The sequence below is a fragment of the Heliangelus exortis genome, chromosome 12 (genome assembly GCF_036169615.1).
Source record: "Heliangelus exortis chromosome 12, bHelExo1.hap1, whole genome shotgun sequence".
NCBI lineage: Eukaryota > Metazoa > Chordata > Aves > Apodiformes > Trochilidae > Heliangelus > Heliangelus exortis.
Genome location: NC_092433.1, coordinates 9,417,183 through 9,441,111, shown reverse-complemented (window position 1 = coordinate 9,441,111; position 23,929 = coordinate 9,417,183). Strand labels below are relative to the sequence as shown.

General features: G+C 42.3%; 1 protein-coding gene across 5 annotated transcripts; it reads right to left on the bottom strand.

The window, feature by feature from the left end:
* Window positions 1–1,568: 1,568 nt before the first annotated feature.
* Window positions 1,569–23,132, bottom strand: IP6K2 (inositol hexakisphosphate kinase 2). Of its 5 annotated transcripts, none has more exons than XM_071755928.1 (6): window positions 23,029–23,132; window positions 8,557–8,855; window positions 6,255–6,477; window positions 5,246–5,421; window positions 3,754–3,929; window positions 1,569–2,353 (listed from the first exon to the last, which is right to left on the bottom strand). In XM_071755928.1, exons 2-6 carry the CDS (start codon window positions 8,756–8,758, stop codon window positions 1,856–1,858), a joined length of 1,275 nt encoding a protein of 424 aa, XP_071612029.1. In that variant the 5' UTR covers window positions 8,759–8,855; window positions 23,029–23,132; the 3' UTR covers window positions 1,569–1,855. The 5 variants fall into 5 exon arrangements, with proteins under 5 accessions (XP_071612029.1, XP_071612030.1, XP_071612033.1 ...); XM_071755929.1 differs by having other exon boundaries at window positions 23,022–23,080; XM_071755932.1 differs by lacking the exon at window positions 23,029–23,132 and adding an exon at window positions 22,525–22,678.
* Window positions 23,133–23,929: the final 797 nt, after the last annotated feature.

The window sequence follows — 23,929 nt, the reverse complement described above, 5'->3', positions numbered from 1 at the left end:
GCACCAGTGACAGGCAACCACAGGGCTGCCAAGTGGCTCGTCATTAGCGCATTAGCTCATTAGCAGAGGGCACCACATCCTCGGCAGAAGAACCGAAAAAGAAACCATCACATTGCAGGCACAGCCCTTCTCCGTGTTCCGGGCACTCTGATTCATACCTACAGCACATCTTGGGGACAGGAGACAGGAGGTATCGCTGCCCAAAGGATTTTGCAGTTCAAAGTGCTAAGAATAAATATCCCCATCCTCTCTCCCACGGCTTTTCACAGCCAGTGCCAGGAGCAGCTCAGGGGCTGCTCACAGGGCTCTCATCAGCTGCACCCAGCACTGGAGACCCATGGAGCAGCAACAAGAGGTAGTTAAGAATCAACAAACCTACCTCTTAGGGAATTATCCCCTCTACAGACATAAAATAGTGAGGTGACTGCAAGATGTAAAAACACCTGGTTTAATACCAGCACCAGTTTGTGTCTATGGAAACATCATGGAAAAAACAAATGACAAAAAGCACCCACAAACTAATGCTGCTAGAGCAAAGGTAAAAAACCTCTTCAAAAAGCACAGAAGAGCATAGGACAGCCATGAGAGAGACTTTGATCAGAACTTGATAGCGACAACCTGGGAATATGAAACATGAAACTAAAGCTCCAACAAAAGGAGCAGGGCTGTAGCTGACTGAAGAGGGTGACCGTCCACCTATCTGCAGCCCTTCTGTCACATCCCACCTCTCAGCATACCTGTGGGCACCTAAAGGATGGATGAGCCATGAAGATGATCCCCGCACCACCCACCTCCCCAGACTCATTTCTACGTGAAACTTCCTTATCTTGGGCAGCCCTGAGAACCAAGAACAACATTCCCACACTTACCTCAGCACTTCCACGCCCAGCTCTGTTTCATGCTATCAGGATGACTTACAAGCTTCACAAGGAGATGTAATTTATCTGAAAATGGTCAGATAAACAAATGTTCCTCTTAAAAAAGTCATCAGTGGAGTCACTCTGTAATCTTTATTTCAGTTATACACTGTCCTCTCACTTTCCTTCCTATTTGCCCCAAGTAAGATTTTAAGCTGCTAGGACACCTTTTAGGCCCTGCAGCTCTCCCCTAGTCCCTGCCATTGCAGCTAATCCTGTGTGAGTTCCTTATGCCAGTTTTGGCTGAGCTTAGATTAAAAAATGTCAATAGCTCTCTGGAAATGGGTTACAGAGTTTACAAGATCCTGAAACACACAAAAAAATTGTTGGAGATTTTGAGACAAGTTCTCAGAGTTCACATCACTCTGGGTGGGAGGAACCTCTGGAGGTGTCTCGTCCAACCTTCTGCCGCTTGGTCCCTCTAAGCCATCTTTTCCCCCTGACTGTGCAGGCCCTGTTGCCTCAGCCAGCTTGGTGGTTCTGTTGGACTTGCTCATCACTCTTGATGAGAGGACCAGAATGGATGTGCTGCTCCGCAGGCAGTCTCACCAGGCAGGCGAGCCTGGCTTTTCATACTCTGCTTTTGCATTACCCCACCAGAAAGATCTCTTGAGCTTCATCACTTCCTCAGTCCAGCAACAGAAGCATCACTTACAATGAACAAAAAGAATTTTATTGGAACGTATACACACAGGGATAACAGAGGTATCTGAGTAATCAAATATGGAATGTTTAAGAAAGTTAAAATAAATAAGGATACCAAATTCTGCCAGTGCTAGGTCCAGCACCAATATAAGTAAATGCCCTCTGAACAAGTCTGACTCTGACGGGACCATCCCTGCAGAGCCTGTGAAGATTCCTACCACCAGAAAGTGGCCAATAAATCTGGAATACAAAGAGTCACAATAGTGCTTTCTACTGATGCGCATTCACACTGTTTATTCACTACTTTCGTCTCTTATTTCTTTAATAATATCTATTAAATTCTGAAGTCCAAAAACATAACCCGTGTCTTGGCCCTCATGCACCACGCTATCTTCTCCATAGTACTTGCAGGTTGTGTGGGCAAAGTCTATCATACGGACATCAACAGTACTAGCAGTTGGTTTGTAGGCATATGCTCCTGCAGACTCATCTGAAGATTCCTCCGAAAGGTCCTCTAAGTCCTCTGGGTCTGAGTCAACAGCAACCTCCTGCCTTTCCTTTCCATCATAAATGATCAGCAAGGAGCTCGAATAGAAGCGGTAAGACTCCTGTTTCTCTAGGACAGACTTCAGTTCAGTCAGTTTTTTAATAACAGACTCAAAGAGTTCCCTGCGCAAGTATTTGCCATTATGAAAGAACTGGTAAAGTGCTTCTTTAAATCCTTGGACTGAGAGTTTTCTTCCGTGGTATTTATTCATGAACATCAGCTGTCCAGTGACTGCCTGGTAGACCTGCACGTACAAACACAAGACAACAGAAAAGGAATGGTTAAAATTGCTGGCAACACAAAGCCTGGCACAGAAAGCTTTTACAAGATGGCTTTACTTAACTCCTACTTTACTCTTAACGTTGCTCTTGCAGTTTCAGACATTGCTAACAACAACAGATCCAGCAGTGTCTATGGAACTTGAAAGGCATGGAGGAAATGGAAAATTCCTTTGGTTTAGATTTAAGCTTTTCCACCAGGAATGCATAAGTGAGGAATTTAAGTGAGTTTAGGAAAGCTGCAGCCAAGACCTCCCAAGTCAAGATACAACTTGTGCCACTACCATTCATTCAACTCATTACCTGCCTCTGCTCTCAGGTGTAGCAGTTGTTTCCCAGAATGCTGAGCTCTGATAGCAAACATTCCTATAGAAAGCCAAGATGTATCCCATTATTAATTCTATTTAAAGAAGTTTGAGGTGCTCCAGCAGGAAGATTCCTTCTATAGGAAAGCAGTCTGTACACCACAGAGCTCAGTAATGCCTAAACATCTGGGTCACATAAGGATTAGGTGCTCCAAAGTTCTTCCCTGTTTTCCAGCACAGGTCTCTGCTGGCAGGTGAACAATGAGCTGCCCCCACTCAGATGCCAGCACACTGTGGTTAGAAACGCAGCTCCCACACTTTCATTTCTCCCTCATGCTTTTCTCTGAAGTTAAACAGCAAGCTAAAACCAAACATGCCAATAGTCCTGATGTGGAACAAGTCCTAGCAAACACTGCTGGCATTCCTGGAATCTACTGGATGGGAGGAGAGGCTTCAGAAAAGCCTCAAATACAAACAAGTTGTTTCCCATTTGTCACTCTAGGAATACAGAAACAAGTAAACAAAACACTCAGGTGAAAGTCCACCTCAGCTCTGAATCCTTATTTGACCGCCAGTCTTACCACATTTACCAAGCCACTTCTTGTCTGCATTTGCATCAAATCTACTTCAAGCAGTGAGAGATCTGTGGCTTTTCAAAGCCTACAAGACCAAACTGATAACTTCTTAATATTCTGGCAAATTTCCACATGCTTAATTCAAAATGCATGTACTGGCAAGACCCTCTTTTCAATCATTTCCTACGCTATCCCTGAAATGTGAATTAAATCAGTAATTATACTACACCATTTTGAACTGCTGCTATTGTGCAGGAGAATGTTTTTGTACTCAGAGAACATGTTCACTGATGGGGAGCGTGTGCTGCCACCTCCTCCTGCAGCTGTTGCCACTTTCAACTGGTAAAATGTTAATCAAAAAAAGTCTCATTCCTCTGCTGGAGGAAAGGAAGCACAGCCACAGATGGGGTAACTACATCAGCCAAAAACCCCACAAACAGAACTGGCCACAACCCTGTTGTTGTCTGTACGTAGTTTTCCTCTCACCTGCATGCCACAAACTCTGACTCCAATCACAGCTGACGTGCTCTGCTGACACTTGCGAATCTGATTTGCCTTCTTCTCCTCTGAGGCATCATCTCCGTGCTGCCGCGTCCCCATCTTAAGGTCCAGCACACACGGTACTTCATAGCGAGATGTGAGGTTTTCCAGTAAGATGAATTCTGATTGGTTAAGGAACAACCCTCACAATGAGGAATACAGCTTTTAAAAACCATTATCGCAGATTTTATAGTGCCACAGGCTTAACTTTAAGCACACCCAAAACATTAATGTGCCTGGGACGCAGCAGCCTATAAAAAGTTACAGTTACACAAACTTGGTATAAAGCAGAATGAATACTGAGTTCCAGCTTCACTGGTCTCTGGAGAAGACAGATGAATTTCCACATTAAGTAGAAAACAGAAAAGAAAATAAAAAAGTAAGCAGGGACATAGAGAAATATAATCTAGCAGCTGAGGCACAGACTTGGAATTATGAAGAATTTCCTGCCTACCAAGACACAATTTTTGGAGGAAAATGAATATTTTGTGTGCTTCAGGTGCCATTCAAAAACAGTAAAGCATTTTCACATCACCTCTGAAACCAAGAAATTAAAAAGCATTTCAGAACATCTGTAGTAATATTATTTGAGAAAGATCAGACACTACTACTGAAGTAACTTAATAATCTTCTACAGTGAAATGGCAAGGATACCAGCCATGAAATGCTTTCTGTTGAACAGTTCACTAGTCAGAGATGTTTCAGTAACCCATTAATTAGAAATCCTCAGATGAGGAATTTATTTACCTAAGTATATAGATATTAATATTTTTTGCAGGATTTATCAGTTGCATCCAACACTGCATATGGCAAAATCTCTTTTTTCTACTGAATGCACAGTGTGAAGATGTTTGCCTACAGTTCCAGAACATGATAATGTGTTTCAGCTTTCATGGATTCAGTCACTGGTTTTGTGTGTCCTGTCCTCTAGTCCTATATGATAATTTATATTTAGCTTTTCTTTGATAAAGGGAGTCACTAAAAAGAGACTACTAGAAGCAGACAACTCCAGGGACTGCAACAGCCTCTATATTTAAGAAGCTGCTGAAAAGGGAAAGATTACCCTAGTTTTTAAGCTCATCAATACCAAAAGGAACAAAAACTAACAGAACTCTTCTCCTTCGAAAGCTTTCATTAGTAAACTGTGTAGAGGAAGATTCCAAACACAGTATATGCTGTAAAACCTTTCCACTAACTAATCCACAACTTGTAGATTGGAATTATGTTATCTGAATTTCCTAGCCTATCTACTTTACTACATGCTGGAAAAGCCCAATGTTCTGCAGACTGCTGGCCACCCTTCCAAAGTCACCAAGCAAAACATAGCTTCAGAGTCTGTCTGGAATTCGACTGTGCTCTACTTTTATCTGGCACCTTCAAGAAACAAAAAGCAGAGCCCTGCTCATTCCATTGTTATGAGGTATTGCAGAAAGGATACTGTATTGATTTCTGTGTTTTGCATTTTCCTTCATTCGCTGTAACTGCTGCTGGTGACATTTCATGCTCCAAGGATTATGATGTTTAAACTGTGAACTGACATTTCCTTTTTTCTCTACAGTATAATACAAGACTTCAGATTTCTTCAGCCACTCAAATTCTTCCTCCAATTTGTGACTGGAAAACAGAACAATGCAGCAAATTAGAGGTCAAGAAGAAAAAGAAACTTCAAGCACAATCAGCAGGTTTAACTTTACAAACCATTGTGTTCACCTTCACCAGTTAGCAGAAGCTTTATTTTACTTTCCATACAACTCACCTATAGGACAAGCTGCTTACCAGTAATATTTCAACCTTTACAAAGCTACTTGCATATTAACATAAATCAGTATATAGCCAAATGTGTAACATGTAGTAGTTCTATTTACATATTCTTTAACTGTGGGAATTACTTGCATAGAAGCAGTGAAAGAAGTAGCAATATGCTTTAGGATTTATCATTTACTAAGGTCACTGTTTTTAGCACAATACAATATAGCTCACAGTTGACAGTGGGCACAATTAACATAAATGAACAATGGATAAAGCAGGATGTATGTAAAGCATACAAAAGTATGCTGTATATAGTAACACTGTAATGTTTTGGTTTGGTTTTATACAAGTTTTGTGCTTTTGCAGGTGGGTTTTGTGGACTTCGGTTTGTTTTGGTTTTCTTTTTGTTGTTTTTTGTTTTTTCCCAGAAGCTTCAACCATAAGGTTGAGAAACCTTCAACTGACCATAGCACAAAATACTAATGAAGACTATTTCAGCACACTACTGTGCTGAGGACACATTAGTTTCCCTACTGACTCCGCACTAAAAAGCTCAGGAGAAACGAAACAAGAGAAAAGAAAATGAAAGTTAAGAGGTCTGGAGTATGTTCTGGAATGCTGAAGAGAAGATCCTAATACAATACCAAAACATGCTATGCTTCAACACATCAGATTCCATTCCCACTGATGAAACTTGCCTTTTTGTTTTTTCCTCTTTCCTGTGTTGACGGACCCATTCCTTAGATATCTTCTCATTTTCTAACAACATTGTCTTTTTGTTAGTCCATCGCAACAGCTTACTTTTGGGTTCACAGTCTGAATTATCTAAGTTTTCTAAATTATCATGGTCCCCATTTAATGGATATGCTATTAGACATAAATTTCCATCTTCATCCTCTTCAAAGCTCACTGACACCACACCTGAAGAGAGAAAGGACAGAGACAGTTAAGAATTGCTGAAGTGACAAGCAAACTTTTCAGAAAGCACAATTTTACACTAAGGATGTAGCAACTTTTGTTTTTTCTCTTACCCTGGTCTTTAGTTTCTATCTTGCCACAGGCCAAACCTCATCTGCCAACCTAACAAATATCAAAAGACCTAGACAAAAATGACACCTCACAAAAGACAATTTATCATGTCAACAAAAGCAATGATACAAAAGTTTATTTTCTCTCTCTGATGCAGTCAAGGAAGACTCAAATAATAACAGGAGACAATTTCAATTAATAGCAGCTTTTATTAACTTAAAAACCCTAACTGGTCTGACCCTAAGCAAGATGTAAAACATTTGTCAACACCTTGCAGTGAAAAGTGACCTGCACAAAAAACCCCTCACACCAAGAGCTTGAAGTCTGGCATGACAGCAAAGCAAAAAAAAAAAAAACACTTATCCAAACAATATTTGATTAATAGAACTCCAGGGGAAGACTGATTTGCAAATAGAGCAAAACAAGGGGAAATGTCACATTACAATATAAACTACTCCAAAACCTTCCACTTAGAATCACCACTTTCAATTATACATTTTCTTCTCCTTTTTCAAATATATTTTATTGATACTGGCTATGCAGCAATCTTACGAAATTAACAAAAACGCAGTACAAAACAGATCTGTTTGTGGTACAGAAACATGGAGAACCTTCAAGGCATTTTTTTCCCCTGAGTGTTCAGAGCACTGCATTGCACTGTAAGAGCCTTAGTGGAGCGCTCTGACAGAGATGCGCTCAGTGCTACATTAGTGAGTTTCAGTGGTTAGTGAAGAAACCAGAACAATTGTCTGAATTATTTTTTTATCTTTCAGTCCTCTCTCTTTATGCTCATGGCATTCAGTTTGCACAGTTCTTGAAGCCCATTCACTAGGCCAGAGGGGAGAGGTCTCGGCGAGCGATTGGCACTTCTGAGCTGGGCAGGCGGCTCTGAGACCCACGGTAGCTGGGGCAGGGAGAGCAGAAGCTCTGACAGTCCTGCTGCCACAAAGGAAAGGACAACAGGGAAAAAGGGGGGAGAGCCAGATAGCAAATGGCCTTTGGCTTTATCCTGAAAAAAATGACAAGAGACTGACCAAGTGAGGCCCCTTACCCTTAAATCCCTCCCCACACAGCCACATACACTGTACAATTGTTCGATTACATTTTGAGAAATATTATTCAAAGATCACATTTTCTTACAGTCAAACAGAACTTCTAGTCAGATGTGTCAAAAAGTCTCTGCAAGTGTGCAAGGAGTATTATTTTTCAAACAGCTCCTCTGAAGTCTTCTGACAGTTTCACATTTTGCAAAACTTCATCATTATTTTTGTTAAAATCAGTTTGCTTTAAAAAGCAACACCATTTAAAAAAAAAAAAAAAAGGGCTTCAGAAACATTATTATTAGGCAGTAGTTGATGGAATAGCAAAGAAAAAGAAGTGTTTCTGTTAACTAGTGCAGTGCACAGGAGAACTGGAATTTCCACTCCTACATAACATCTGACGCAGACTCATCACTGCTACTTGATCCTGGCCTACCTAAATGCCATGAATTTTCATTTCCTTAATGGCAGAATCAACACGACACCTTACTGACACCAATTTACTGTGATCAGAATGAGATTCAGAGGAGAAACCCAGAGCCAAGATACCACAACCAATCTTACAAAAAACATTGTCAACCTGTTTTTCCAAACCCCTGCAAACAAGCACTACACAAAAGTAGTAGGGAAAAAATAAATTCAGAAATCCACAAAAAAAGCAGCAGAGAATTACTGAAAATATTCAGAAGCTGTTAGCTGCTTACCTGTGCCTAAGGGAGATACATGGGCTATCGCCAGCAGAGCTGCTCTACTCTAATGCAAGCATTTCCACCCTGCATCTCCACAGCCTGCCTCAGACAACATCAAAATACATGAAAAGAAAACCCTAAAATCTCTTCCACACCGAAGAGATTTCAGAGATAACAGAGCACATCACACTTGCATATACAGAAAGAAAGAGCCCAACACCATCCCAAGGTTTGTAACTTACCCTCGTATTGTGGAGTGAATTTGCGCATTTCTGTTGGGAGAGTCTCATAGAACTGGTGTTCCCTCTGAATGAGGGGTTTACAGATGGTCTTGTCATTAAACCGGAGGACACAAGAGTGTCCTCCAACCTGGTGGACAAAAGGCTCGAGCAGGACTCCCTTGGAATAGTGCTGCACTTCCATAGCTCCAAATGCTGGGCTCATCCTTGTAGCACATTAGACAGAAGAAGGCGACTGGAGTGAAGGCAGTTCAGAACCAGAAGCTTTTAAGACCCGAAGGTGTTTATTCCGATTCAAAAGTCTGTTAAAACAAACACAAGAGAGGGCCGGGCCGTCAGTCTCCCCGCAGGTCGGGCACAGCCGAGCGCCCCCGAGCTGCTCCCGCACCGCTCTGACGGGAAGCGCCGACTGCGGCCGAGTGCGGAGCGCTGCCCGACAGCCCCGCACGGCCCCGCCCCTCCGCCAGAACCGACCAATGGCAGCAGCAGCCGCGGGACACGGCCCCGCCCCCCGCATGCGCAGAGGCGGCGCTGGGCAGCGGGCGGGGCCGCCATCTCCTGGCTCCTTTATTTTTTTAATTATCAAATCCTGGTGCTGAGCCCTGGAGACCACGACTTGGAGTCACGCCTCACGCCCTCCAGCGCCTGTTCGGAGAGCAGACGAACCACCGTGCCCCAGGACCCCACCCTCTCACGGAGATGAGAGGCGCTGGCGGTTCCGCCAAGACCCGGGTAGCCAGCACAGCAACCGGCCCGGCTCCACGCTGAGCTCACACGTTTAATCATAACAACTCGTCAAATACTTACAATATTACATACATCCTAACTTTTCAAATGGAAAACTAAACGCTAACAATCCACTCTCCAAGAAGGTATTTATGCGTACATCACGAAGCGGGCCGAACCGAGCCACCCCGCGGTGCCCCTGCGAGAGTACCCGGCTGGGCCGGGGCAGCCCCCAGCGCCACGCACCCTGCACTTCGGTACGCAACCGAAGGAGCAAAAATTTTAGCAAAGCTAAAAAATAAACCATGACTCTCTGGTTCTGCACTTTCCAGTAAATTTTTAAGTCGAGTTGCTCTAATTTTAGACCTGCGCTTTAATCATTAACTTTCTGCAGCTAAAAACAACTCCGTACTTATTTTGCCTGAAGATCGTTACACGAACAATAATGCACTTAATTCAAAGAGACTACAAAGTGTTCTAGGTCACAGGTCTATTTTTATTTGTCCTCCTTAGACGTTTAACAGCTTTACATTAACTGGAAAAGCAGAGACCTGCGGGCTTAACGCAGCGGCGCTGGGAGCACGGCAGCACGCCCTGGGCATGAGGGCACTAATTGAATTAAATAACTAAACTGCTTAAAGAAACAACAGATCGATCAACTGAACTCCAGCTCCTGGAATGTTTACCTGCACCTCACGATAACAGATCAATAGTTTTACTCACTACACACCACTTAGCTTTTTTTTTTTTTTTCCCCCCCTCTCAAGAGCCTTATTTTACGGGATGTTACCAGTTTGTTTTGTTTTTTAATGAATCATTTCACTCGGAAAACGAAACTCAGGCTTCTCTTTGCAAGAATATGTAAAATTTAATCTGGAATAATGCTTCCAAGAAACAATAATCTCTTCTGATACTCTATATTTTAAGATTAGAGAAAAATCAGTAAACTTGCCGTCTCTACCTGTACTACTTTTGTTGTATTTTTTCATAATGCAGGTACTGCATCCCCAAATAAGCTTCTCATCTACCTCAACATCAACAACTCGACAACCTGGAGACACACAGGTAAAAGCCTCTGAGTTCCACCCAAGACACAAGCTCTTTCCCAAACCCTATTTAATTACAACCAAGCTGAGCACCACAGCGGTGCCCAGACACCGTGGAGAGCCGAGTACCCGGGCCTGACCTTTAATTCCAGACAGTCCCATCCACCCCCGCAGTCAGGAGGTGGCACTGCCGGTGCTCTGGAGGCAGATCTGCTCCCTGGCTCCCCACTTTACCACCCACTCCACGCAGGGTCATACCCTCCTCACTTAAGACTTGACTGAGAGTTGGTTTACCAGCAGTTTTGTAACATACTTCAGCCTTTCACCAAACACCAGGCAAGCCGCATTAGTGCCCAAGTAAGTCCTGCCCAAGAGTTGCCTCTTCTATTAAGAGACATTTTAAGCACCAGTAATTTTACAAGTCTCAAGAGTTTTTCTAATTAGGATTTCCTAGAGCCAAAAGTGCCTCCAGACTTCTGGAATTTCCCAGCAAAAGCTAGAAAAGCACCATCCTTCACTGGGAGGCAGTCACACAGGTAGGTGATCTTGTGGTGACAAGAGTTTTACACCGGCACAGCCACTGTAAATGGACATCAGCCAGTCTGTCCAAGACAGCATTACCATTTTGTGGCCACCTTCCTAATTAGCCCTGATATTCAGACACGGATTGCCAGCTGCAGCAATTCAAACTTAGAAAGTACCTTGCAACATCCCTTCACCTCAAACACCTAGTTAAGCCTGGTCCTACTGCATAGGAGAAGAGTTTCATCAGGAGTTAAGCCTAGGAGGTATTTACCTTATAGAAATTACTTTGTAGCAGAACACACCTCCCACAGACAATGCACAACAACACCTTGTTTTCCCAACACATCTTCAGGGAGCTCATTAGCAGGTCAACTTGTTTGCTTTCATATATGCCCAAGTGGTCTGGATAATACTTGCATGTGGTGCACCACATCAGCCAGCAATAGCATTGCCAAGCACAGAGTTGGACAGGACTGATTGTGCTATTTCACTGTTTCCTGGAAAAGTAAGATCTGGCAGCACATCACACAGTGTAACTTCCCTTTTGAGGGATAACAAAGCAAGTTTTTTATAGCTCTCATAGTAAAAAAAATATAATAACAGCATCAGCAAGGAGTTCCTTGCTATAAAGCCCTAAAGCCAAGCTCATTTGCACAAGGCAATTTACTGCCTTCTTATAAACCTATAATGCATGTATGATACAAACACAGCAACTGCTCAAGAAGGCAGCAGCAAGACTGCACAATCTTGCTGGTAAGTTAAAGAATCCATAGGTTTTCATTTGCACTTGGAAAAATTAATATATTTTAGCCTTTTGAGGTAAGAAGCACTGGTTAGCTAATAAACTCAGTTTGTTTTAATCCAATTAGTTTCTTCACACTTGCAAAAAAATTGAGTTAAGATCTTACGGGGTTTTTTTCCTCTGTGTACCACTACCAACAATCAGGATTTATTTGTCGTTTTGGCCCTACTTAATATTGGGAAACTTGCCACTCAGATTAACAACAGGACCTAGAGCACAACTGTAATGTCCATCAGAAATGCTTCTCACTGTTTCATTTATAAATACCTTGCTTCCATCAACAACCTCAGAAGTATGTAAAATTGGTTTCACTTCCTTAGAAACTTCAACTTAAGACTCAACAGCCTCCAGTGACATTGATGCCAATCTGCATAAAAGCACAATACAGTTCTTTTTTGTCTTTCCTGATTCTACACCCAGTTTCTTTTCAATGTTCTTTGGGGAAAGAAAAAAAAAAGGCTCAGAACAGCTGTTTTCAGGCAGTTTCCCCAGATACCAAACACAGGCTCAGTGTACCCTGCCCTTTCCCTCCTACGTGCTTCTAAGCGCCCATGGTTAAAATCTTTTGTTCAAAGGACACCTCAGAAGAAAGAAAAAAAAATGTACTATTCCTTCACATGTCAAGAAAAAAATCTGACAAAACTTCAGGGAAGCAAATAAAACATCATCTAAACAAAATAATAGCTTGAGCCATGACATTCATACAATAAGCAAACTATGTTTAATACTCCAAGTGACATGAACAGACACCTTATTCTCATTTACATGTGACAATGACCACTGAAAGAATACTGCAATGAATTCATGTTTTTCAGACTTAACATTATTCTCAGGTGACAGAATTCTTTGGAAGGTATTCATGTCATTATAGATTCTCAACTTAGTCCCAACATAATTGCATTAACAAACACATCCTCTGGAGAACACAGCTCTCAATTAAGAAGCTGATCTTTCCCCTTCTTAACAATCTCAAAAACACCACCTCTTCCCAGAACGTTGTCATAGCAGAATTACTGATGTATAGCTGCCCACCTAAGCAATCTCACACTGGGTTCTCTGAACTGCAGACTTTTCACTTTGGGTGGTCAGTATCTGTGGCTCCAAACAGCCATAAACCAGCTTTACAGTGACAGAAATAGCAAAGCAGTAAAGCCTCTGTCTGTCCTTCTCTCAGTTCACTGGGCAGAGCAAAGGGAAAGCTGGCAGGGTAGCTACCTGCAGAGCTGAGCTGCTGCAGGACACTCTAGCCCTGCTGAACCAGACAAAGTTAAGCCCCTTTCCGGGTTTCCAAGGGGAAGAGGAATGGTGCACACAGACAACAGAAAACAGAGGAAGAAAAAAAAAAAAAAAGTATCAGTGGCCCCTTAGAAAAGCTGAAGAGAAGTCTGCCTCTGTGGAAGAATACTCAGGAAGAAATTAATACCAGCTGACTAAGTACCCAGGAACATGCAAATATCAGTGAGGAAGAGGATGGTATGTTTGTGAGAGCCCACCAACCATTTCATGCACGAAAGTGAAAAGGTACCTCAGGTCTGAGCTGCCAAGACATTGCAACACTGAAAGAGAACAACCCTTCACAACTGAAGCAGAATAAACACACTTTAAGAACCTACAGTATACCTATCAAGCTGGAATAGTTACAGGAATTTTAGAATCTTCGTGTGATCAAACTTCATATTCCACCACTAGTATTATGTTACTTCACAAATAGCAAGGTACATTCTTTGAATCTAAGAACAAAAAATACAAAGCAGAGGATGCAACAACAGAATATTAAAAATATTAGATATGATAAACATGCTCAGGCTCAAAGGTCTTGCACAGCTTGTGATTCATTCTGATAAAAACCAATGACATCCCTCAACACGTAACACTCTTTTATTAGCATATTTGCCTAGTGTAACATTGGTAAGGAATTGCTGCTTTAGCTGCTGCTTGGCTCATGAATTGAAGGTACTCTGGTGTGTTCTGCTCCAGAAATTCTTAACACTAGAATGGATATACTCAAAGTCTCTAGCATCCAGTCAGCTGCTTTGAAACTTTATCAAAAATACAAAATTCCATTTTAAAGATGAACTGCGAGATATTAGGAAGCAAACACTGTACAATAAAGGTTTTTCATTCTTAATGGAAGAAAGATCTCTGCATTCATTTATTACAATTGTTTTAACTGATTCCTAACTTTGAGGATGCATCATACCTCTAAATACAATGCAAGTCCCATGCTAAAGTGCTTTTGAAGCTTTTTGTATCTTTAATAGTAACCATACAACTAAGTTAAAGCAATAAATACTGTAGTTTCTAGCTTTTTATCTCACTGAGGTAGAAATGCAAAGCCTATATAATATTGTGCTCATAGGAATACTATGGTATTGGAAAAGGCCTTAGAATTTGCATAATAATGGGAAGTAAACACTTATTCTGGTAACTCATTTTAAGAAAAAAGTTTATCTTCAGTATGAGTACACTGACAAAACCCCCGTCCCTTTAACTACAAGTAAAGCAAATTTAACACAGCAGACTTAATAGCCTTCAACATCATGGAGGCAAAGAGGCAGTGCCACAACATCAGGCGTGTGGAGGGAGACATCACATAGGTGACCATATTGCTTTTTTAGCTCTTTCCTTTTCTGTTTTCCCCAAATGCAGAAACAAAACATGCTACAAGGCAGCAGTATGCTGTAGGTCTTTACATCTGCTAACAAATTTGGCTAGTGTTTGGAAATACCAAGGGCCATAAGGTACTTCAGAAACTGCTCTATTCAGCTCACTTTAACAGAAAGAATAAAGTGGGAAAAAATTCATTTGTTTCCATTAAGTTTAAACTAACTGGTTGTGATGGCAAAGGAGGGAAAAAAAAAGTTGCTGAGCTGTAAGCTTTGACACAAGCCAAGGCTATTTAAGCACTTCTACAGCGAATCAGTGTAATAATAATTAAAAGTCATCCCACGTGACTAGCACTCCGAAATGAGTAAGCATCAGAGTTTATAAAAACACTCATCAGGAACACGTATGAATCCAAGAATCATATCCCAATTCCTCCACACCTACATACTGACACTACACATGCATTCCCTTTCCAAGCAGATGTACTTTTGCTATAGCTTTCAGTGGTAAATCATGAGGGTTATGGGAGTCAGGCACTGTAGTGATGACTTTATCATAACCACCTGCAGGTACAAAAAGCCAAAAAGGAGCAAGTTCTTCCTGAAGAAGAGAGTCTCAGCGCTGGAAGGTGGAAAGCTAAACCCATTTTCAACTTTAGATGGTGAACAAAGAATTCCCACCAAGAAATAACACACACTTACTACCAGGTGGAAAGTGTGTTTTCATCAGTTCAGCAGCCCTTCTGCATACCAATTACAGAAATTCCTTGTATCAAGTTGTGTACATTTTTCCTGCTGCATTATTGGAGGAATTCAACAATAAAACTGAACACACAATGGCATTAGATTTTAAGAAAATTCTATGATGTGTGCCAGAGCTCATCTATCACTGGCACATGACAAGCCAAACACAGCTGAAATTGTATTTAGTATTCTTTTTTTAGAAATGTTACAATATTTTTGTAAACATTTAACATTTTGCATATCTTCAAAACCACTGAAATAACACAAACAAACAAAGAACTCTCTAGGCAGTTTAAAATGACAGTGAGGAAAAATATATTCTAGATTCTTCTGAGGACCTCAGCTCAGCTATGTCACGGCCAGAAGTACTTGCTACTCTAGATCTTTCCTCCACTCCACTGAGAGCAGAAGGAGGGCAGTCCAACATTGCCTGCAATGGCAAAGGACTCCCAAGTGCTACATTTAAGATCCTGTTCTCCTATGAACTTAAAGAGTGTAAGACCTTTGTAGATACTACTTTTGTGATGAGATAGCCAGGCCTATCGAGTAGGAATTTTGTCTATAGTACAGGTAAGAAGGATGATGCACCCAGACTCTGACAAATGTATAGAAATGTGTACTTTTCCAGCACAAAACATTTTAAAGTACCAACATTTTTATGCTATCTTACATTACCTTTTAATCTCCAGAGTTCTAGTTATGTCTTCCTTTAAAATAAAAACCAAAAAACAGCAGTAGTTACTATGAAAAATGAACACTGCCACACAGACATGGATTTACATCTATAAACTTAACACTACAGCTGTAGAGCCAGCTCAAGTAGCAAGCATCAGAAATGTTTTTTGAGAACAACTTTAACAGATGAAACTATGAATTACAGAACATTGATATATCTAAGCATAATATATTGAAAGAACAAACTATAAAGAAAAACCCTTAAGTTGCACAGCATTCTATTATTATGCACAATCCTATCCCTATCTTCCTAAACTCACTCTACATTACCAAGAGAAACTCGGTTGCCCAATCCTTTTGTCTTTGAAAGCACAGCAGTAACCAAGGTGGTCTCCAAGAGTATCTAGAATCTTCTTAGCTGAAACCCCCTCAGCTGCAACTTCTTAAATGTCAGTGAGGAGGTTATATGCTCAGTACAACCAATACTTCAAAAAGCAAGACCTTTCAGCTTTCCCTACACTATCTGTAAGCTTAACAACTACTCTGGAAAAATGCCACGGTCTTACCCCTCAGGGAGAGCTATTTTATCTCCCTAGAACCAAAATAAAGCAAAGTGACAGGTTACTAAGCATATTCAGCCAGAAAAGAGCATCCAACTGTGACCCATGTGGTTTTTCCAGGGTTTGTGTAATTTAAGAACTAGACTCTTTTCCAAGTAAAAATGCCATGGAAACTAGGAAACCTGAACCACCAAAACTAAGCTACTTAAAACTTCCTATTTAGAAACTGATCCATCTTAAAACAGTATTCTGGCACCAATGGCTAAAAACACCAGTTCTATAAAAAGAAAATACTGCTCTTTGTTGTGGAGAAACCAAAATGGAATTCAGCCTTTAATCTTCTGAAAATACAACAGCAAGAGCTAAATTGCGTGTATTACACACATAAAAGTGTTACTCAAAGACAGCAATCCCCCCCAACCTTCAAGCATTAAAATTAAAATAAATCTAAGACTACGCCTTTCTCTTTACCATGAATTTAGCTGTCTGAGAACTCTATTTCTAGACACACAACAATAAAACCTTGGTATCCTTGTGACTGGCCCTGGAGTTGTCATATATGAGAAGTTGCTCAAGAGGACAACTGTCCCGTTCAAGGGCCACATTCATTTAACTACGTGAAGATTTTCTCTCTATTCCCTTCCCTAATACTTTTTTAAACCTAAGCAAGAGCAACTTATAGGACAAGATTGTTGAGTTCAAGCTTAGATGCCCAAATCCTACAATCCAGTCTTAACTTCTTTCAGAAATTGGAGTTAATATTTTTAACTACAATTCTTCAAGTACAGTTTCTGAGACTTCTGATGATCATGATAGTTTTTCTCCAGAAGAGCTCAAGTTAAGGAGATGCTTTTAACATCTTGTAAAATTGTATCTGTGCTTCAAATTATTTCATACTACTGAAAACACACCTGAAATCAGAAAATAAAACCCAGACTTTCATCTCAAAGGGAAGAGTTCATATGCTTCAAACCTCCACATGTTCTTTGGCTAAGAAGAGTTATGAAAATAACTAGAGCCTCAGAACTTGAACATACAGCTCCTTGAACTTTTAGCTCCTTCCAGGATGAACAATTACACAAGTTCAAACCCCAAAATACAAAAGAATCATTTCACTGTGCTTCTTGCTAAACTGCAGCAAATTGGACACAAGTGAGTAGAGACAGGAGAGGATTCTCATAAGACCGACTGATGTGGCACAACAAAAATCAAGAGGAAGTCATGAATGCTTCCTCTGGTAAACACAACCCATTTCAAACATGGTTACTCCCCAGTAAAAGGGACAAGGACCTTTTGTACAAGCACACCTCCATAGAAGTTCAAAGCTGCTTTTCTTAAAAAGAAAAATTCTTTATGCATTTCATGTTTCCATCTTTCAGTGATCTCACAGTCCACGATCTGGACCAATTACAGGCTCAAACAGCAGTACAAAAACACTCAAAAAGTCTTACAAATTTCAGTAATTTATGAAAGGAAGCTTTTGCCAGACATTTGCTGTATTGCCCTCATTCCCCTGCAGGCTGAAATACCTTCAGTGATGCAAAAGTCAATTTCATTAGCCCAGGTAATAGGACAAAACCACAGTAGCTCTTCCCCCTTAAACAAATCTGTTGCTTTTCATGCAATTTTCTGTAGCACCCAGTGACTCTCTCACACAACCAGGTGTGGTTTGCACGACTCCTTCACTAGTCAAAAAGGGAAGACTCAGAATGACTGCTGATAACCATTTTCTCTTCAAAAACCTGCAATACAGCACTGCTATCCACACTGTGCTCCTGTTCCAAGCCTATGTTTTTAAAAATCACCCTTCAGCATTTACATTTAAATATCTGAAAGGTTTTGTTTCAACAGAACTGGAAGACACTCCTCTCACACTCAACTCACTGCAGCTCCATCAGCATTTACTTCATTTACCCCTCATTCTCAAGAGACTATTTATTTTCATGAATCCTGAATTTATTCTCCATAAACATTTTGTTCCCTCCTCATCTAAGAACTATACCCTCAACTTTAGTATTCACAGAAGTATCTTCAGAAAACTGACAAGCTATACTAAGCCAGATTCAATTTTTTTCTAGAGTTAGCTTGAACAGATCACAGTTACAATGCTTGTTATTTCAGTATGAGCCATCACATCCACCCACCAATTTAGCCCATCTTCAGTTAAACTGAATCAATCTAAGAGAGCTAACACCTCATACATATCAAGATGATGTCTTCCATGTCAGCAGTTTCACTAAGCTTTGTAAAAAGGAATGAGATCGTTAACCTGATGTGACTGGAAAAAAAAAATGCCAATTGCCACCATATTATCCCCATATATCTAAAATGTTCTTCTGGAAAACTGTACGAACAAATGTTAAAAGGAAGAGGTCATCTTCAATAAGCATAAAATAGGCGGCAGCCACAACTCCTGATAAAGTTTCAGGCACTGAAGAAAATTTCTACATCACAGCACTGCATAACTATTTGGATATGCTCAAAGGCCTTTGCACTTCAAGAAAATAAACATCTTTACTGTGCTTATTCTAATACAGATTCTGTCATAAACCCCACAAACTCTTGCTGCTTTAAAGTATGATTTTCTAAGGAAAAAGATCATAAATAATTGTATCTTCTGTCCTTGAGCTTGTTCACCGTCAGCCTCAACAACCTGAGGCAGTTTCAGTAAATCATCCAAATGTTTTGTTGGGTTTTTTTTTTCCACAGTTCCTTCCAATTTGTAGGATATCTTCACAGCCTGACAGAAGACCGGGATGAGAGTCAGTACAGCTGAAAGGCTACTAAACACATTCACTTGTTCTGTTTAGACTATTAACTGGCTGATGATGAGCACGTACGCAGCTCATCCAGTCGGTACCCAGACCAGTCACTGCCTGTGCTGTCTCTTGCCCAACCATTAATCATGGCACAAGGCAGAGTTTGTCTTCATAAAGCAAGACTCTCAGTGGCCAATTTCATGATCAAGGTTTTCTTTTTCCAGTAAAATGATACAAAACTAGGCACTAGCTGGTTCCAGCTATCTCCAACAGACAATCTCCCATATACACAAACAGCCCAGACACAGGGTTACTGAAGGCTGCAGGTTAAGTATCTGATAACCAGCGGTGCGAGAGTACTTTCTGTACCTATCACAAGGATTATCATTACCTTAACTCTTAACACAGCCCCAGTGATGATTCCAAGCTCCTAACACCCAGTGAAACACAACCAATTTTAGATTTTGCAGGAGAAATTTCTAGCTAGAATTTTAGAAATACTATTTTGAAATAGTTACTATGAAAGGCCCAAAAATAATGTTCTAATGAGCTATTTCTAAAAAAAAAGCTAGAGAAATGCACATCAGCAGTTATACCTTAAAATTCTAAAATGTATCCTCTTAATATTTAAAAGCTATCCCTATATTGTTTCAAAAATACAGTAACCTTGTGCAACACATAGAGCCAGGTAGAATTAGCAACAGAGGAAAAATCCTCTCCCCGCAATGGAAAATTTTCATCTCTTCAAGCAAGGCAAAGATGCTCAGTCGGACCTGCGTTGCCTGGAGACCAACTGCAGCTTCTTGCCAACAGCGACGAGCCAAGCATCAGCAAATTCAACAACTGCTAAGTGGATGAATGGAATGAGAGGCAGCAAGATTTTCCGCACACCAGTGTAAAAACCTGACAGCTTTCAGATAATGGCTCTAGCCCACGGTCACTAGACACACAAGAATTATTATGAATATGAAATACCAGCCTAATAAAGCTTCAAACTCCAGAGTTTAGCTCTTACCTCCACACTTCTGGGTGCAGCTAGGACAACATTCAAATAAAAAATTTTAGTCGTGTCTCAATTTCTGCCCTTCAAATCTTCTGATGCAGTATCTGTACTTTTGGAATACATTTCTAAGCATTAAAAAAAGTTCTGTGTTTAAACACTGGTGCAGAAATATTAACAAAACCAATGAACCACATCAAAAAGGAAGAAGCTTAGCATTATAAACCACATGCTTCACTTCAAAACCCTGCCTTTGCCCCTAGCCTTGTCCACCTGAAGTGAAGCTCTGGGGCAGAACAGCATCAGAAGCATTACCAAGGAGACACTTTGGAACGACTCCCCAGCTGGGGCAAGCCCCTCACCAAGATGGCTCAGAAGTAGGGCTCCCAAGTTACCAGAGAAACACCTCAGCTTTCTCCCAACTTCCACACACCATCAGATGAGAATCATCAAAAGTAACTGACATTTAATATACCAGTAACTCCAGAATTGCCCCATACCTTATCCATTTCAAATCACTAAAAACAGTCATACAATAAAGACTTAAATACTTTTTCTTAATTACTATTTAATTCATTCCTTTAGACACAATATCCTTGTGGTCCTTCTGTTGCTAGTGAAGTAGATTTTTCCCCAGCAAACAGAATATGCATTTCCCTGCCTTCAACAATTCCTAAATCAAAAAGGCAGGAGGACACGTGTCCCTAGCACCAGAGCTGGCAGACCGAGGTACCTTTGGTTATCACAAGGTTTATACCCTTTCTCTGTGCTTTAGAGGAAAAAAACATCCACAAAATATCCTCTCAAAATCCTCAGCTGAGCAGAGAACAACTGAAGTACCACGATACCAGTGACTTGTGGTAAGCCCATCCACTGGCAGGCAACTTTAACATATTTTCTCATCCTGCTTGAAAACACTACATGCCTGACAAACCTGAAGTGTTCCTTACAAGCAACTGGTAGGGAAAGAATTTTTGCAAGCACAAAGCCCAGCATTCATATGACTGACCACTGTCCAATTTTCCAGATGCTTCCCAAGTTACCAAACTGCATGGTTACCATGGCTCTGATCTACCCTTCCTCAAGATTAATAGCAACATGAAGCTTACATTACTTGTATGAACAAAGTGTGACAGACAAGATAACAGATTATTAATTCAGAAAGGTATGAACAGCAAAACCAGAAAAAGTAGGAAAAGAGCTTTTCAATTAATTAAAATAAATTTATGATTTTTTCTTTTTAACCTGGTCAAGTTTAAGGTCTGAAATGTTTCCAAACAAGTACATATAAATAGCTGCAATCCTTCCCTGAAATCCTTCCTGCAATCCTTAACCAGGAGACACCTCTAAGCACTTAAGAGCATATTCCTCAATTCTGGTATCAGGTTCTTCCTCATTTAGTATTATATTTTAACAAAGAAAAAAAAAAAAGCAAACTGGAAGATGCTAAATAGGCTAAATGTAAACAAAATAATCACTCCCTTCCTTCCCTGTATGCATGTGTATATAGCCCTAGTTTCCATTCCTTAATGTTATCGTAAGTCCTGAAAATATACAAATTCATTTCAACTTTAAGACAATTATAAATTTTACAAAACAGTTCTTATCTTATTTAACCAGTTGGAAGCAAATATACCAATTCTTAGACGTTTAAAGCCAAAACATCACCTTGTTATTTTCAAGTGTCAAACTTGAACTGCTTTACTCTCATCCCATTGCTACGTGTTGATTAATGATCAATAACTCACTATCTGACTGAAAAGTTAAGACAAATAAAACTCACATTAGCTTTCATTTTGCAGAACTAAACGTTAAAGCAAAATTCTACTTGCAATACTTGACAAAGAAGTGTCCCCTTAGGTGTTTGTCTAAAAAAAGCATATGGTACAGGAAGGATTTCTAAAACACCTGAGCATATGGGACAGACAAGGAAAAGACAGGCTAGAAGTGGAAGGTAATTACATTCCAGCACATATCAGGAAAGATATCAGTGTTAAACAGGCATACTTTTCACAGTGGAATTAAGGCCAAGGTCGTATCAGGGTGTAACTACCCACAGACTGTTATTCTATCAACAATGATAACATTTATTTTCGTAAGCAGTATGCCGATTTCCAAAGCCTCAACCGAGTTTTCGTTTAAGCACCTGAAGGCCCCAAGCCACATTAAGAAGGTATTATAAGCCTGCGATGCTCAGAACAGCTCCCATCAAGCAGCATCACTTCGTCTTTCAGCTTTATATAGAAAAAGGGCACTCGTGAGCAGCACGTCCAATTATGCAACACTCTTTTTTTCATTTTGCAATATTACCGTCAACACCTGCCAAACCTGCAGCACATCCATCACTCGGCAAAGCGGAAAACCAGCGTCTGATTATTCAGACAGGTGAGAACTGCTGAGTAACAGCACGGGGTGACATCCAGCTCCGGGGTCACCCAGACACGTCAGTCAGACCGCATAACTACGGACACCCCCTCCTCCCGCCCCGAGCCAGGCCCGGCGCTGCCGGAGCCTCCCGCCCCGCTAACCTCCGCCCTGTACAGCCGCCGGGGCAGGGCAAGGCTCGGCAGGAAGCGCGACGCGGTGTGCGAACCGGGATAAGCTCCGTCTCCTCCAATACCTCCCTCCCCCGCATCCCGGACAACATCCCCGGAAGGTGATGCCAGGCCAGAGCCCCGCTCCTTCTCCCCCTCCCCCAGAGGGAATCAAGGCAACATCCCCCTCCCCTCCCGCTGAGCCCAGGGCAATGCTCCTCCCCCTGCCGCCGCCACACTCCCGAGACTGCCGCTGAGCATCCCCAAAGTCGGGCAGCCGCCTCCCCCGGTCCGGCCACCGACCTCCCGCAGCGGGCGGGGCCGAGGCCTGCTGAGGCAAAGCCCGCCGCCCATCATACGCCAGTGGCAGCCCCCGACCCCCCGCTCAGGGCCGACCGCTCCCGGGGAGGGGGAGACTGGCGGCGAGGTCGCCGAGAGCCCGCGGCGCCGAGCGGGCAGGCCGGGGGAGCACAGGGAAGCGGGGGAGGCGCCCGTTACCTGGAATCAGGCCCGCGCCGGCGGCGGCTTCGCCTCTTTTGTTCCTCAGACGTCAAGATGGCGGCGCGGCGCCGGGCGGCCCCCCCCCCCCCCTCCCACCCCCTGCCCGCCCCGCCCATCACCGCCTTCCTATTGGCTAAGCCCTCACCGCTGAGCGCTGATTGGTCAGCCGCCAGCGCCGCTGTTGCTAGGGGAGCCGAGGCGGGTGGTGATTGCGGGGTAGGGGCTGCCCGGATGGGATAGGCAGTATTGGGCACCTTCAGGGCGTCCCTGTTCCCGGCTCCGCAGCCCGGTCTGGTTCTGTACCCCTTCCACGGAAGCTGTGGGGAGCTGGTGGTGGTCGGCCTGCTGCGTAGAGCCTGGTCTTATGAAGCAGGACCGCGGGGAGAGGCAGCCTCTCCGTGGCTGCTGGACCCACACTACTGCCTCAGCTTGGTGAGGAGGCACGGGACGCGGCCTCCACCTCGGCCAGGCAAACGCCAGCACAAGCTTCCAGTCGCCCACCCAGTGCCCTTGAGCCCTGTGCCAGCCCTGGTCGGGTGCATTGCGTTTCCTCTGTCTGTGCCCTGAACAATCCTTGAGGTTACACCTCCTGGGCTTGCAGGCCCCAGCAGCCACCAATCGCCCTCCCATTAGCTTTGCCTCCATGCCTGCTTCAGTAGCATGTGGTTCATCTCTGTTCACGTGAAATACGTGACATTAGTTTGGACCTTACTGGGCCCTGGCTGCACGGACACTTCTGGGAGGCCGAGGAAGAGCATTTCTCAAGTCCTCGGAGCAGAGGAGGCTCACAAGGCCCTGTGCCTGAGTACTCCATTAGTTGTGCATTTTTGTACTACCACAAACCTCACTGGAAGTCCCAGAGGCTCCCCCTACTCAGCTTTACCCTGAATGACTTCTA

What these genes read in the sequence shown, in the direction of transcription:
- IP6K2 (XM_071755928.1), bottom strand. Translation starts at nt 8,758, where the DNA reads ATGAGCCCAGCATTTGGAGCTATGGAAGTGCAGCACTATTCCAAGGGA. An exon ending in AAAGAGGAAAAAACAAAAAG is followed by an intron (nt 5,422 to 6,254) that starts GCAAGTTTCATC and finishes TCTGTTTTCCAG; the next exon opens with TCACAAATTGGAGGAAGAAT. An exon ending in TCAGAGTTTGTGGCATGCAG is followed by an intron (nt 2,354 to 3,753) that starts GTGAGAGGAAAA and finishes TTGTACGTGCAG; the next exon opens with GTCTACCAGGCAGTCACTGG.